This window comes from Crocodylus porosus, unplaced genomic scaffold (genome assembly GCF_001723895.1).
Source record: "Crocodylus porosus isolate Cpor-Errol unplaced genomic scaffold, CroPor_comp1, whole genome shotgun sequence".
Lineage (NCBI taxonomy): Eukaryota > Metazoa > Chordata > Crocodylia > Crocodylidae > Crocodylus > Crocodylus porosus.
In genome coordinates, this window is record NW_017728918.1 from 103,949,124 (window position 1) to 103,966,317 (window position 17,194).

The 17,194-nt window shown below is 42.6% G+C and overlaps 1 protein-coding gene across 1 annotated transcript in view; it reads right to left on the reverse strand.

Moving 5' to 3' along the window:
- Nucleotides 1–11,144: 11,144 nt before the first annotated feature.
- SLC32A1 (solute carrier family 32 member 1) overlaps nt 11,145–17,194 on the reverse strand; it is an 8,514-nt gene continuing 2,464 nt past the window's right edge. Inside the window, exon 2 of the mRNA XM_019538206.1 lies at nt 11,145–12,574. Within this exon, the coding sequence (XP_019393751.1) occupies nt 11,423–12,574 (1,152 nt within the window). The 3' untranslated portion in view covers nt 11,145–11,422. The remainder of the gene's footprint in view (nt 12,575–17,194) is intronic.

Genomic DNA, 17,194 nt, shown 5'->3' on the forward strand with positions numbered 1-17,194 from the left:
TTTTGCCTAAAAAAAGATAAGGGACTCCTTTTAAATGAGCTGTTGACCAGTTCTGAGACTACTGAATCAGGCAGCCGCACCTAGCCTCCGGGTGAGAAAGCAAGGGCTTGATTTGGGAACCTCCTGAACCAACAGACCTCCTTTAGTTGATGACTTTGTGAAACAATAAAAGTTTTAAATTGAACAGGTCTGAGCCTGTGCTTAATTCAGTCCTATATAATTCGGCATCGAGCTCCCACAAGAACATGCTGATGGAAGTTATATCTCAGAAAGCACATAGATCATTCTGAAGACTAGGACCAGAGATCCCATTCACAGGTGGTAAAGAGGGTGCAGCTGTCTAAATGGGTCTGGTACCCTCTTAGAAGCTGCACTGGGAATGTGGTGCGTGGAATATGGCCTCTGTATTGAGTGTGCTCCTCTGATTCTTCTGCTTTTCTCATTGCATTATTAATATAAATAATGATAATGATTTGCTAAGTGCAAACAATATGCAGAAACCTGCTGATGTGGACGTTGGCTCACACCTTTTGTGGGTTCTTGGTTTTCTTCAACCTGTGTTCTATACTATTCATTACTTACATTTTCCTTCCTTCAGTTTCTAGTTTTGAACAGTGGAAGCACCTATTAAGTCTGCCTTTAAAACAAAGGAATCAAGCTCATTCTGTGATAAAGGCAAAATTCCACTTTTAATTGTGGTCCTTGGATCAAGACATAAATTTAGGCCAAAATACTCCCTATAGTTTACACTGGATCTCCAGTGAAATCAGTGGCAGGCTTCTATGATGATGATCAAGAATGCTTTGTATGACTTCACAAATGAGTGAATGAATAATGATAGGGCCTTGTTACATATTGCAGTCTGAACGTTTCAAATATTAATTGGTGTTAGTGCTAGTTTGAGTTTGGAACAATCACACCTTAAGGTTAAAAACCTTCTCTGACTATCCTTGACCTGCACAACTGTGACTTGCCACTAGAGGGCTGGTGAGCTGAGCCCAGACTAGGAGCTATAGCTGTGAGTTGCCACTAAAGGGCTGGTGATCCAGGACAGGCTTCCCTATCCCTGCTCTAGGTGGGACTGTTAGAGAGATGGGTTAGAAGGGCAGGATCATGAAGCTGGAAGGCAGAGGGTTAATAGGATGAGAGTGGGTAAAGAAATGGGAGCTGAAAAGGAAATGGAGATGGGGGATGGGTGGTGAAATGAAGTCAGCCAACCTCTGAAGAACATAATAAGAGGGAGGGGGGGAAATTTTAAAAAGAAATAAAGAGGAAGTAAATTGTGATTGGGATTAGGATTGGAGCATGTGGGGTGCTGATCATCTTTCCTGGGATGGCTGGAAGGTGGGAATGGTGAGGGAAAGCACTTTTGGGGGAGCTACTGCCTCTATACCAGGAAGGAAGCCTCAGCTCATAGGGACCCAATCTGGCCCCCTATTTTGTCCCCCTCACTGCACCACCCACCCAGACCCATCCATGCCCTGCAACTTGGTTAGCTGGCATGTGCTCTGCAGGCTGTTTGCATGGGGTTGCAGCCATTGGGATGGGAAGGTTACATCCTGGAGTAAGTTGAGGATTTGGCTTGGTGCTAGAACCCTCTCCACCCCCCCCCCCCAACCCAGACAGTAGAATTCAGGGGGTGGAAAGCTTGTCCACACAGAAACAGGGGCGTGTGGAAAGGAACACTGCATCCTGGGATGTGGGAGGACTGCAATTTAGGCAGCTCATCTGTAGGCAGTGGCCACATATTAAAGGCGCATGAGCTGGTTAACATGGATCAGAGAGGAGTCTGACTTGGAGTGGTGTAACTTTAAGTCACTTAAAATGTGTTTAAAACTAGTTTCAGGTGTTAATGTGTGGACAATGCAGGGGTTAAGAGGTCCAGGAGCTGCCTAAAAATCATATGTAACAAGACCCACAGATACTGTGATGTCTGAGGAAGAGCTAGAAGACTTGACCATTCTGGCCATGTTCTTTCTCACCTACAGCCTACCCACAATTCACTGTCATGTAAACAAGCTGGCTCAAAGACTTTCCTGGGCCAGGGGCTTCTGCAGGAAAAATGCAGTGCTGGTTCAGTAAAGACAGGCCTTTTACTCCAAATGGAGTTCACAATTAGAAGCTTAATTCCTGCTTCCCAGTCCTTTGTCCCTAGCTATGTTATACGCAGAGTGATAATGAATCAGGCCCACTGCATGTGTCTGAACTTGGATGGAGAGGAGAAGGAAGCTCTAGGAGGAAGAGGAATATGTAATAGACTGTAGAAAAGTATGAATATTTTAGAACATCATGTATTTATTAGTTTTTCAAAAGCCTTTGGAAAACAGAGCGCATAAATCACAGAAATCACCCAAAGAACCAATAAAGAGTTCATTTACAAATTTAAAAATTCACTCAGGCCTTTAGGTCCTCCATGAAAGAGGAATACTTTCAGACTTGCTGTTCAGTGTCTCGTTTTAGCCTACCTTAGACATTCCTCCCACCTCCAGTCAGCATGCTGACTAATGAATACCATACTAAGGCATCTGTCTCTCCTGATCATTGTACAGTGAACTTCAAGTATGCCTACACTGATAGATTTAGGTCAACTTTGAGGTCACCCAAAACTTGCCTGATCTATCTTAGCCTTCTCTTACTCCCTGTTATACCAAATAGACTTACACCAGTGGCTGGGAACCTTTTCAGATCACAGACAGAATGACCCAGCTCAGGTCAGAATTGAGTGAGTGCTAAGACCCATCCGCTCCTGCTGCTTCTCCCTATCGTAACATGGAAAAAGCCCCTGTGCCACTTCTCCCTGCCCCAGCTTGGGAGAAATCCCTGCTGCAACTGCTTTTCCCAACTGTGGCATGGGAGAGGCCCCAATGCCAATGAAGACCCGCATCTGTGGGCTGGATCCAATGGCTCTGTAGGTTGCTGGACCCTACATTATTTGAACAGAGCTCTCATTTGCAAAGTGGAACTCTCCTAGGAACCAATGTACAGAAAACTTGTCTTTCCTTCCAGCCTTGTGAAAAGTAATCTACTTATGAAAAGTAGGGGCAGGAAGTGGGTTGCAGAAGGACTGGAAGTCAGGAATAGGGAACTGTGGGATTAGTGCTGGCAGACATCCTGTTTGAGGTCTGCACCCTGTGTAAATTCCCAAACCACTGCAGGAAGAAATATGCAAGGAAGTGGATGGGGGATGTTGACTTTCCACTCTGGAGTTCTGTAATGCTTCATAGATTAACTCAATTGCTGTCAGTCTAGATGGCTTACAGTCTAGATGGTTGATGGATATGGGTTTTTGGGTGACCTTCCAGTTGAGTGACCTAGTCCTATAGACATAACCCCAGAAATCTAAGTCAGAATTGTGAATTCCATTCCCAGAGCTGGGGCACCCAAGACTCAGACAAGGCAACACTGAGTGTCACCAGGCCTAAGACCTTTTGTAGATCCCTGCCTTAGTCTTTCTGTGTCTGAACTGTAAAATTGGGTATTGTAGCACTTCCCTACCTCAGAGGGGTGATATAAAGAACATTCCAGTTCAAATTTGAGAATTCCTCAGATACTACAGTAACTGGACAAATATAAGCATCATAGAGAGATAAATAGATACCTTGTAAATAGATGCAACTTGACAAGTCTCTAAATAGTGGACAAAAACACTTAAGGTTTTTTCAAGCAGTGTATTTTCAAATACTTCATACAAACTACTACAAAATACATTTCCCAACATTTTATTTTTATGTGAACTCCTAGGACTGTAAATCTTGACATACCATCAGAATATTTTTTGAGCTTCATTTCCTTTTCAGCTGCAATTTGGAAGATTAAACATTGTCTAGTAGAAATAGATCATCCAGTTATTAATAATAATACAGAAGAACTGGGTAAATGATTTCCAGCATTCAGTTACCAGTTTTAAAGTTTTATAGTTCCTGAACAGAAATACCGAAAATTGAAACTTGATTAAGTATCAGCCTATTCTTTGAAGCACAGACAACATACCTTATTTGTTTTCCCTTTTCATACAACCACATTTTCAGAGTAACTGATTAGTGTAAAATGGATTTTGTATATGTGATTGGGAATTCACTTCAGCGAATGAAAAGCAAAGTGCATTATAATCAGGGAAGAGCAGTTAACAAAGTGCTTCTTGCCTCAAGAACTACTTTTCAATATCCTCACCTGACTTATCTCTAACATTCTGTTATCAGTAGCATCCGTGGGAAACACACATCTTATTGCTAGGAGAGAAGAAGAAATATAGTAATAGGAAAAAGCATCTCTTAGTTAGGAAATGAGTCCATGCATTTAAAATGGACTGTAAAGCTTTTTGTTATAATAGATATTAAAACATCATTACTATGTGAGATCCTGGTTCTATTGAAATCAGTGATAAAACTCCCAATGTTAAAACACTATTTAAATATGTGCCTAAGCATGTAAATAGTCCTATTGACTCGAATGTGTTTGACTACTTCCTGAATCAAGACCTATATCTACCCAGAGACTGGGTGTGTCTACCCGTGTATTTACACCAACTTACATTTATTGTGCAGTAAGTTACTGCACAGTAAACAGGAATAGGCCAGCAGCTATGCATGCAGGCATTAAAGTACATTAACGTTGTATGTGGTTTGACTTGGGACTAAAGTTAGTCCCAAGTCAGTCCACACACACAGTGTTATTGCACAGTAAGACATCTACACATACATTACAGTGCAGTAACTAATAGGGCTGATTAACTGATAACTGATTTTGGCCCGGTTCAGCAGCTGAATCTCCAAATTGAATCAGGAGACCAATAAAAAGGTCCAAATTGATTCAAAACTCTCTGAATCAATTCAGAAAAGATTGGGGGGACCCCTGCCAGGCCCCATCTCCTGACTGGCCCCCCAGCACCAGTGCCCGTGACCCCTGCCTGCTCTCCTTCCCAGGTCAATGGCTGCCTTGCCCAGCCCCAGGTCCCAGTTCTTTTAAAAAAAAAAAGCCTCACACTTACCAGCTCCTGCCTAGCAGGGGGAGGTAATCCCTATTGCCCTCCACTGCCCTGCACTGTGTGGGGCGCTCTGCCACGAGCCCTGCCTGACCCCAGCTCCCTGTTTTAAAAAAAAACCCAAACCCTTACATTCACCAGCTACTGTAGCAGCCATCACGGCTTCTGGGGGCTTCTGGGGGCTCATGGCAGAGCCCCACATGCAACATGAGGCAGTGGGGATCCCATCCCACCTGGCAGCAGATGGGACTTTTTTTTTTAGTTTTTTATAAGAGAGAGACTCTGGGGCTGGGAGAGTGGGCGGGGGATGGGGGCTTGTGACAGAGCCCCCCATGCAGCGCGGGACAGTAGGGGGCAGCAGGGGTCACCCCTCTGCCTGGCAGCAGCTGGTGAGTGTGGAGATTTTTTTTTTTTTAAAGAGCCAGGAGGCTGGGGCCAGGCGGGGCAGCCATTGACAGGGCTGGGAGAGCGGGCGGAGAATTGGCCTGTTTGATTTGGAGATTTGGCCAATTCAGCATGGGCCAAATATCTGAATCAGATTCAGTGGAATAGATTCGGGATAGTGATTCAAATCACCAAATTGAATCACTGTCCCCTGAAATGGCCCAATCCAAAGTGAATACCAGCGGCTTCGCACATGCCTAATAATTAATGGGGCATAAATTTGATACTTATATGATGCAGGTATTAAATTTATGATCAACTTAGCCTAAGTCACTATATTTGCTATGTAGTACGGGAGTCCATGTGTAGACGTGCCCGTACTGCACAGTAATTTTGGTTACTGCACAGTAAATGCCAATGTGTAGCATGCCCACTGAGTTCAGGGCTTTGTTTCTCTTACATGGATTGATTAAAAACAATCTGAAAATGGGTGTACTTGTGATACCATCATGGAAAGGAGATACATGCCAAGACCAGAAAAAAAGATTTGTATCTCAAATGAAGATGGGAGCTGGTTTGCAACTATTTTCTTTTTGGATGTAATTTATTTCTAATTTGTTTGTTATCATTTGCTCTGTTGAATGTTCTAATTAATATTGGTTATTAGCTTTTAAAATAATTTTTATGGAGCACTAGCAAATGTTACAAGGAATAATCAAGCACCGATCAGAGTAATGGATTTAAAAAGTTAGGGAGTACTACTTCTTTTAGCTTATTGATTCTGATGATTAGTATTTATTCACTACCCTGAGGTCTAGTAGTCATTTAATAGATATGTACAGAGTGTCCATAACTCTCAAATGTCCTTCATTTTAGCAGATGGCACTCATGATAGTTTCAAAGTTGCCTTTATTTTACACAACTATTCCAGACAGAATATTTATGTATAATATGTGTGTGTTACTTTACAAATGTGGTACCTGATGACTTTTAGAATTTAAAATTATTTAGAAATAATAATAAACTAGACAATTCTTTGAATTAATTATTTGAATTAAATAATTCCGTAAAATATGTTTGCTTGAATACTTACTTATTTCTTTCATTTTGTTTTCTTGAATTCCTCATTTGGACCCTTGCAGGTTAGGAAGCTGGAGTCTATCAGAAGTTCCTGAGACTTGCTAGCCCTGTAAAGACTATTGTAGGTGTCTGAGTATCTTGTAGCCCAAGAAGTGAGTGAAAGGACTACTGTCTCCTACAAGGCGATCTGTCCCCAGATTGCAAATCACAGTAGGGGAATCTGAGATGCATCTGCTCATTACTTGGCTGTCTAGGCTGATTGACTTCTTTCCAAGGATCTGGGCTTTCCTGGGAAGAAAACACTGGGCTATGTCCCACCCAACTACCGCTCCGTTCCTTGATCTAGCTGCAACTGCAAGGCAGGCCCTATGAGGAGAGGCTACGGGACCTGAACCTGTTCAGCCTCCAAAAGAGAAGGCTGAGGGGGGATCTAGTGGCATGTAATAAACTAGTCAGGGGGGATCAGCAGGCATTGGGGAAGTCACTATTCCCCCGTGCACTGCCAGGACCATCTATAGATGCTTCTCGAGCAAATCCCGGGACGTCATTCTCCCCTTGTACTCAGCCTTGGTGAGGCCGCAGCTGGAGTACTGCGTCCAGTTTTGGGCTCCACAATTCAAAAAGGATGTGGAGAAACTTGAGAGAGTCCAGAGGAGAGCCACGCGCATGATCAGAGGTCAGGAAAACAGATCTTACGATGATAGGCTGAGAGCCATGGGACTCTTTAGCCTGGAAAAGCGTAGGCTCAGGGGTGATCTGATGGCCACCTATAAGTTTATCAGGGGTGACCACCAGGATCTGGGGGAACGTTTGTTCACCAGAGCGCCCCAAGGGATGACTAGGTCGAACGGTCACAAACTCCTGCAAGACCGCTTCAGGCTGGACATAAGGAAGAATTTCTTTACTGTCCGAGCCCCCAAGGTCTGGAACAGCCTGCCATCGGAGGTGGTTCAAGCACCTACATTGAACACCTTCAAGAGTAAATTGGATGCTTATCTTGCTGGGATCCTATGACCCCAGCTGACTTCCTGCCCTTTGGGCAGGGGGCTGGACTGGATGATCTCCCGAGGTCCCTTCCAGCCCTGATGTCTATGAAATCTATGAATAATGGTGACAAGCTGGAAGAGGGCAGGTTTAAGCTAGATATCAGGAAGCACTACTTCATGGTCAGGGCGGCTAGGATCTGGAACCAACTTCCAAGAGAAGTAGTGCTGGCTCCTACCCTGGGGGTTTTTAAGAGGAGGTTGGATGAACATCTTGCTGGGGTTGTTTGACCCCAGTATTATTTCCTGCCATGGGAGGGGGTTGGACTAGATGATCTACTCAGGTCCCTTCCGACCCTAGAAACTATGAAACTGCAGTGAGTGTCTCAGCTCTTCTTCCCTCTTTCAGTATGTGCTTCCTACTCTTACCAATAGGGGGTGGAGCTCTGGGATCTGTGTCATGGTAGAGAGGTTCACACAGTAGGGGCCTGGAGAGGAATCCACATGTTGGTAAACGGCATGGGAGAGCCTGCATGGCAGTGGGGAACCCCACTTGCTGGCGGGTGTGGAGTGAGGGTACTCTTATTTTTTTTCCAGTGACTTGAAAATCATCTACTTACTGTTTCCCTACATCTCGCTGGGTGTTCTTTCAACACAGACTACATATTTTGTCCTGTTACCAGTGACTATTCCAAGTCCGTGTTTTGTAACACATCTTGCCTTTTGCCCATGTTTATAGTACTCAGGTAACTATTAAGCACCTAGCTACAAATTAGTGCAATATAACTGCCTACACAAATTTGTAGTTTTCAAATCTTAGCATTTTTGGGAGGTTTTTGACAGTTTTCCTGGATTGTTTTATTTTTTCTTTTTTTTCACCCATTTTCTGCACTGGAACATTGGGAAGAAAGGGAAAAATCTAGCAACTGAAAAAAACAAAGATTGAATTCCAAACATTTTAATTTTTCTGTTAGGAGACACAAATATATCAATTTTACTCAAGTGTATAACTTTTGTCCAAAAAATTAATCTTTTGAAAGCTTTGACATATCTTTTGAGATAAATGATTTTTATTAAAAAAAACCCAACAAAGCTCCACAAAATATAGACAACATATTTTGACCAGTTCCAGTTAAAACATTTGACATCTTTTATTGCTGGACTTTTATTTTTAGATATGTCTCAAATAGCAAATTCAGAGCGACAACTTTAAGACATTTCTGAAGAATAAAATACAGAAACAAGTAAAGGAAAGAGGAAGAACAGAGGAACCCCCCACTTCCCCCAAAAAGCCCCTTTGCCACTTTGTTTTGAGATTTGGTTGAATAAAGCGAATGAAAGAACTATTACAGAGTCTTTCAAACTGCCTTCTAAAATCTTCAGAGAAATAGGATAAAACATGATAAATACCATTCTCACACTTTTACTTATTTGTGAATGTTCTCCACACAGAAAAGTAATGATACCCTTTCACTGACATCATCCAAGTGATAATATCCTTTTGTCTGTGTCACTGGAGTAATAATAACCTTTCAACTACTCTGCTAAACAACACTTTTTGTCATTCTACAAAAAGTAAAAAGACTACCCTTTAAAAAACAAAATGCACAGGGTCAAATATGCTCCTGTTTACATCAATGTCAATCTAGAATAATGCTGCTAAAAGCAATGATATTAAATTGATTTTGACTTTAAAATGGGAGCAGAAGTTGGTTCACAGTGGATGCATCTACACATTCATTAACTCACCTTAAATACTGCACATTTAGTTAGGTATTGTACTTCCTTAGTGAAGTACTAACTGAATGCGCAGTAGCTAGAGTTACTGTGCAGTAGTGCCAACACATTGTTATTTAGTGATGCTTACTGTGCATTAGCTTAATAACATCGTGCAGAGGCTATTAGCACAGTTTTTGCTGTGACACACTACTGTACAGTGTTATTAGGCTAATGTCCAGTAAGTGTCTCATGTAGATGCACCTAGTGTCTAAGAGCACACAAGTACTAGAACTCTAGAACCACTTATTTGCTAATTTGTTCTGGAAGCCATGCACCAAAACAGTGGCTGTGTTGTCATAATCTACATGCTAATGATGTGTACTTGACAAGTGTTTTGCCATTCTATACATTATTATACATTATTAGGGAGAAGACAAAGGAGCAGAGACATGCTTTGGCCTTACTAGTACTTGTTCTTCTACATTTAATTGCACAGTGACATCATTCAACAGGTTAGCCTAGAGACATCACTATTGCTCAAACAGGCCTGAAACAAACCGCTAAGAACTTACAAAGAAAAATATTACTGTTAGGCAATCATTACTGAGCTCTCCATTTCGTGATTCAACCTTACGTTTACATGCAAATTCCGTTTAATATGAGTCTGTAGGGGATTGTGAGAAACTCTTCATAATGAACATTTAAAATTTCTTCTTTCAAATAATTACTTTAATTATGTAATGTAACATAGATTTATTATAATAAGATTATATGCATTCATTAAAGTACTCTGACTCGATTGCTTCCTATCACGATGAATTATCACTTATGTGAAATACATTGTGATGCTGATCTCTTTATTAAGCCAATATCTCTTAAAACTAAAGACAGTGGCAAGTTGTACAGGATGTTATCTGCGTGTCTGTTTATTGAACTTGATATATACTTCATTTTAGCTTCTAATTTTGCGAGGTAAAAATAAAAAGATCAAAGAAATTTCCTGCCTAAGAGGAGAAAGTGAACTGCATATTAACTTTCTCGTGCTACCAGTGAGATTTCTTGCAACCAATAGAGTAACTGCATTGCAAAGGAATTAATCTCAGGAACTAGACTTTCAGGAAAGCTGCAGTGATCAGTTATACTTTCTCTTAGAACATACTTTCCCATCATTGCAAGCAGTAGAAATGGTCTGTTAAAAGTGTTTCTGTTTTACTTTTACTCCTTGGTATAGGCTCTTCTAGAGATACATATGAGAGCAAATGAAACACCCTTTTGAATGTAGCGATAAAGATTTTAAAAGCTGTTGTAAATTAAATTATTTTTCTTCTCCCTTTAAAGAAGAGGTAACAGAATTAGTGTTACAGGTAATTAGAAAGTCCCAGGTTTGTTACATATTTATTTAGGACATACATTTCCTGAATAAAAATCAATGCCATCAATAGATTGTCAAGATGGCTACTTCATATGTAATTGTGGTATTTTACGGCAGATTCTAATACTCTTGCCCATGCTGTAAAGAGTTAATTTGAAGTTATTTCTATATTGTATTAATTTCTGTCCCAAACGTGATTAATAGAGAATATTCTTCATGTATCTGGGAAGCTAACTGTTTCCATTTAGGTTTTGCAGGTTGCTCTTCAAATATGCCAGCAAGGCCCTGATCCTGCAAATACTTGAGTATGTGTTTAACTTGTAGTCACAGGAGTACCCCTTTTGGGTGTATCCCCAGGAGTGGGACTGTGCATTCCCAGGGACAGTTACCAGTGGCACATATTTGTGCCACTGCTAATTGTCCCTGGGGAATGTCCCTGTATGCATGGTCTGACGCACGGCAAGTTGCCCTGTGTGAGGTAGAGGAGGCTGGGGCCAGCATCTGGGCTGGCCCCAGCAGCCTTACCTATGGTTGCGGGGGCCCCCAAGAGCTCCAGCAGTGGTGATCCAGGTGCATGAAGCCTGGCTGGCAGCTGAAGTATGCTTGGCTGGCCAGGTTGGGTGGCATACACTGCTGCCATATGTGTCACCTCACTTTTTTTTGCCATGGGTGTTTTTGACATTGGGATCTCTCCATGTCAAAAAACCTGCCACGCTGCAGAGTAGCAGTGCAACAAACATCTGCATGCATAGTGTGTGATGTCTGCAGTGACACAGGCAGGTCTGTGGCACTGCAAAATGCAAGTGCACACTCAAGGGGACACACCTTTTGAGTACAGTTATTCACTTACTAAGTATAAGCATTTGTAGGGTGAAGGCTTTACCTGGTACGAAGACAGCTCTTTTAGCTGCCTCCAAATGCTTCAAGCAACCCCTTTATTGAGCAAACTAGACCTGCCAGGCTGCAAAGAAAACCCAAAATAAAAACAGAAATATCAGCACATTTTTCCAGGAGCACTAACTTTTCCCATTTAAGTTTTAAGTGAAAAAGAGAAGGAAGGAGAAAAGTCATTGCAGCTCCTGTTATACTACCTGTTAAACCCATCAACAGGGCAAAATGTGGTATGCACATGGCCATCAGCAGAGTTAAGAAAAGAAGTGAGCCTCTTAAAACTAGACCAAATAGAGGAGCACTGTTACCAAAATGATTGCCTTTAGATATACATGCATTCACTATTTCTGTGGCTGCAAAAAAGGGCAATGGGTAAGAGAGGAGAGCCTTGGCTAAGAGGCACAAATTCACTAGGGTTTGCAAGAATGATGGCAGGTTGTCAGTAACAACTTCCTTTGTCTCTTCACCCCAAGTAAGAAATGCAGTCACTGCAAAGGTTGTTTTGAAGATGCAAGCAAAAAAGTGAGTCCAATTTAACATACAGTTAAATTCCCCTGGGTTTTTCATGTTCCCTTCAAGGGTGGGGAGAAATATTTGTGAAGTATAACTGAAAATGATCACCCCAATTGAGACCAGGAAATTCTCAAACTCAATGGAGAATCTAAATCTTGTCCAGGACCACTGATGTATTTGTGTCAGACAGTAAGTCATCACGACAAAGATGATAATGAGATGGACTAAGGAGCAAAGCTGGCTAAGCTTAGAAATGATTTTGAGAGTTCTGATAAATATACAAGGCAGCAATGTTACAAATGCAATTACAGACCAAGTTTTCTCAGTCATTGGTACATGTGGAAAACTATGTGACAGCAAGTTCCCACTAACAACCAGATACAAAATGCATGTCATGATCAGTTCCATCACCTGGGTCACACTGACAACTATGCCACCTAGTCTGGGAAACAGCTTTTTACAGCAGGCATTAGCGATATCTTCATATGTGTCTCTCACTCTTACGAGCTGCCCATCTTCATTTTCTTCATACAGGCAGGCAATTAGAATTTTGCCAGTATAACAGCAGAACATTGCAGTCAGGATAATAAGAAACAGGCCACTGTAACCACTGTGGAGAAGAGCATATGGCAATCCTAGGACAAAAATTCCCTACAGAGGAAAAGAAAAAAAAAAAGGGCAAAAACCATGAAGCAAAATGGTTACTGAAAGCAATACTTTCAAATCATATCCATTGAGCATTACCTTCTCCTAACTGCATGGTGGGAGCATTGTTACATTAGTTAATCTTGGATGCTTATCTTGCTGGGATCCTATGACCCCAGCTGACTTCCTGCCCTTTGGGCAGGGGGCTGGACTTGATGGTCTCCCGAGGTCCCTTCCAGCCCTAATGTCTATGAAATCTATGAAATCTATGAAATCTAAGTAAATAACAATTGCAAAAAAATGTGTTTATGATAAATGATGTTATTAGCCAAAATAACTGCTAACACTGACACACACACAGATAAGCTAAGGAAGAGGGAATGCAAGTGATAGAGACAAGCGTCTAGTTAATATCTAACACTGATGTGATTAGAAGCATATTTTAAAAGGATCATAGGCAGTTACTCAGTCAACATGCATATTAATGGAGCAGGTTCAATAATAATAAAATCAAACAGCTGTATCATTGCCTAGATAAGTTTCATCCAAACAAAAAGAGCACTATTGGCAGATTCAATGACACATCTCTTTGGTCTAAAAATGCTATGGGGTCATAGCTAACAGTCATCTGAAAATAAAATGCCATTAAAGTCTGATTGTGTTACCTCTGCAGCTGTCTGTATACCTCATGGGGAATTGGCCGTTGTTTCCATTGATAAGTGATCACCCTCATAGTTGAGAGATTAGAATGTTTGGCTCTATTTAGCTGCTTAAAAATATACATCGAGTTTTCTTACTTATTTTTCTTTCAATAGTTGAATTATATTAATTTTATCCTGTACAAAGCTCCACACTTCATGTATACTTCTTTCTTCTTGCTGCTATTGTAATGTACATCAATACAAAACTATCAAACTCTTGAACAATAGTTAGTCAGAATAAAGATTCAGTTTAAGATAAACAGCCTTCCTGACATTTCCTTTTTATAATATAATGTTGAGAATAAAAGCTGTACTTTAATCATCCTCTCTATGAATATAACTTTTGATGGTGATTAAAATACAGTATAAGGGAAACAACATAAAGTTCACTTTCTCTCTACACAAATGATTACATTAATATGCCTGGCAGCCTTAGTGGTGATAGTAAAATACCAGTTTAAGTAGCCTTTAACTGGACATAGTGGCCCAAACCCTGAGATGCTTGGGAAGGATTACATTCTATTAATGGGATATAGCAAAGGAGACACAACTTACAAATGTATAAATGAAGGCCTCGATCCTACAAATCCTTAAACATGTGCTTCACTTATCTCATAGGAGTCATTTCACTGGGCACAACTATTCACAGGATGAGGACCTTAATTTTTCATTTTCAAAAGTAAAAGTGGCAGAAACTGCCCTCATAAATGGCAGTTCTTACATTTTTATTAGGTCTGATTCTGCCTATCTCTCGTTGTGTAGTGTATCTTATTGATTGTACAGCTCCACTGATTTTGAGGAACTATTTACAGGATCAGGCATTACCCAAAGTAACAGTGATATAATGAAACCTTTAGTCTTCACTCAGGTCAACCATTGCTGACTTCAGTGGGAATTTTAGAAACTACAGGATCACATCCATCTTGAACATGTAGATAGCCAGTGTACAAACCATACATTATTTGTACAGAAAAAGTAGCAAAGAGATGGTTTATAAAGGCCTAGATGTCAGTTCCCACCTTCAATCAGCCCAGGTGTCATCTCTTACTTGGGAGAAGTTCCCCATAAATATCAGTAATGATACCATGCTTCTTCAAATCTTTCTTTTAAATTCTGCTTTCCCATGATACCTAGAAAAAAACTTGACAAGGGTTAGGTGTCACAGATGAAAATTGTGTTGAAGGTGCTTGCTGAACGCTGTGAAGATCAGACCAGGTGTTTCTTGTCATCTGTTCATGTATTGTAAGCTGTATGTTACTGCTAAGACCCTAATTAAAGTTAAAGATTAGTGAGGCTTTGTATGTCGTGAGGCCTAGTAAATTTAGCAAGGCCTTGTAGAAGTAGTAGTAAGCCTTGTAGCACAGTTAAAATTAACCTTATCAGAAGAATGCAAAGGCTTGTACTGCTATTGGTCAGTCCTAAGGAGAGTTATAATGGGAGAATCTGTATGGCTGTAAGCTATCAGCATAGCTCAGAAGCTATAAATTGGCTAGCACATCCAGAAATCATTAGAAGGAAGATGCAGCGGTGTAAGAGAAGCTACTGATTTAAAATTAGCTGCTGACCTGGATTCATTGGCTAGTGGATCTCGAGAAGCCCGAGGAATGAATACCAGGGTCCTTGCTGGTACCTCTTGGACAGTGCTGATCGGAGACATCTGACTTCACTGAGCTTTGAGAAGAGGAACTTATTATATATCAGGCTTCAGAGGGGACTGCCGATAAGTTGCTGATGCAAATTATTATTGTCTGTCATTGTAGTCTTATTATATTATGCGTAGTTGTGTGTTTGTTAAGTCAATAAACCTTTCTTATCTTTTTACCCCTGTGACCGCCGGGTTTCAAATAGCCGCTCTCGGGCAGCTTTCACTGTGGTGGTAGACGTCAAGCGCCTTACGGACTCACATTGGTTGTCACCCGAGTAGATGTCTTCTCCCCAAGTCTCCAACCCTGTACTCACCTGCCATGACTTGTTGTTCCTCAGTGTGCAGGGTTGTTTGTCGAGTGTGCTCAGTGGCCCGTAGTTCGCCCAGTGGTCACTCACAGGGCTCCACCACCCCTACACCGCAGCCTCATGCTTCCTTTGGTGTTGCATTCCTCTGTTGGCCTTTTCTCCCCCTAAGGGTAACACCTTCCGACATAGTGTTCGGTTGTCCGTAGCCCATCGCCACGCTTACCCATAAGGGCCTGCCCCTAGGCCCCCTTCCCCTTCACCCCTCCTTTTGGTAACATACCAAAAAAGAAAGGAACAGTAAACCCTCCAAGACTTTCCTACAGCCTCACTTCTTGGGGAACCCGCACCATTCCCCTATGTCCCTTCATAACTAAATACTCAACAAAAAAAAATACGGGGCAACCCAACACTCCCTGTTCCCTTTCTATCATTCTCTGGGCTCTAACTGTGTGGGTTAGTTTCTTCCTGACCCGTCGCCTTCGGTATTCCCTCTTGTCAGCTCATCAACCCAGTTGGGGTCTGGCGGCGATACCCACCTCGACTGTAAACCCCCTCCGGCTCGCCTGGGGTCTTCTTCCCCCTGACGTAGCTTCCTCCACGCCCCGTCGTCCCCGCGCTTCCACCTGGGGCCAGCTCTGTCTCCAGGTGCCACTCCAGCAATGCTTCCAGCCGCCGTGCCTGTTGCTCCTTTGCTGTCCCATGAGAGCTCCGCCCAGTCCTGTCAGCATCTCTCCCTGCTTGCCCAGCTCCACAGGTCCTGCGGGGAGAGTCCTTTCTGTTGCCGGCTTTGGCTGCAGCTCCTTCCCCATGCCATCCGCCCCCTCCGGGGCATCGGCCGCCATTTTTATCCCTGCTGGCAGGCATCTGATGCTGATGTCACCAGCCAGCCATAATTGAATAAAAAGGCGGCTGATGAGACATGCGGGCTTTTCCTTCTGGCCCTTGCATACTGTGCCCTGAGCTGCCGGTAAGTATCTCCCATTACTTTGTCTCCTGGGACATAACACCCCCCGCCAGCTGCCTTGTGGCGGTTCTGTGAGCTATGCGTCCCTGTTACCTGTGATCGTCTGTGAGGCGCGACGCCTTGGCCAACCATCATTTCGTCCCGCGCCCTAGTAACATCTAGACAAGAAGTCAGCCATTATGTTGTCTTCCCCAGGGTGGTACACAATATGGAATTTGAAGGGTTGTAATTCCAACGCCCACTGCATTATCTGCGCATTATCGATTTTGGCGGAGCTGAGCCATTTCAGGGGCTCATGGTCAGTGATGAGCATAAACCGCCTCCTGAGCAAGTAATAACGTAAGTGCTCCACCGCCCACTGGATAGTAAGGCATTCCCGTTCCACTGTCGCGTACCTAGTTTTGACTGGCAGCAATTTCTGGCTTGTGTAGGCCACAGGCTGGTCCAAGTCTGCATCTCATTGGGTAAGTGTCGCCCCAATAGCGGCATCGGAGGCATCTGTCTGTAACGTAAAAGGTTTATTAAAATCAGGGGTGTGTATAATCACATCCTCACATAGGGCCCTTTTTAAGGCCTGAAAGCTCTGGAACATCGCTCCCGTCCACTTGACCCCCTTCCGGTTTGACCCCTTTAGGGCCTCTGATAGGGGTGCCACTATGTTTGAAAACTGTGGCATGAATCTACAATAATAAGTTACCAGGCCCAAAAATGATCGTAGCTGCTTGAGTGTTTGCGGGGCCTGGAAAGAACGAATGGCTTTGACCTTATCCTCCAATGGCCAGATGGTCCCCTGCCCTACAAGGAACCCTAGGTACTTGGTGTACATGTGTGCAATCGCGCACTTCATAGATTTCATAGATTTAATAGACATCAGGGCTGGAAGGGACCTCGAGAGATCATCGAGTCCAGCCCCCTCCCCAAAGGGCAGGAAGTCAGCTGGGGTCATAGGATCCCAGCAAGATAAGCATCCAATTTACTCTTGAAGGTGTTCAATGTAGGTGCTTGAAC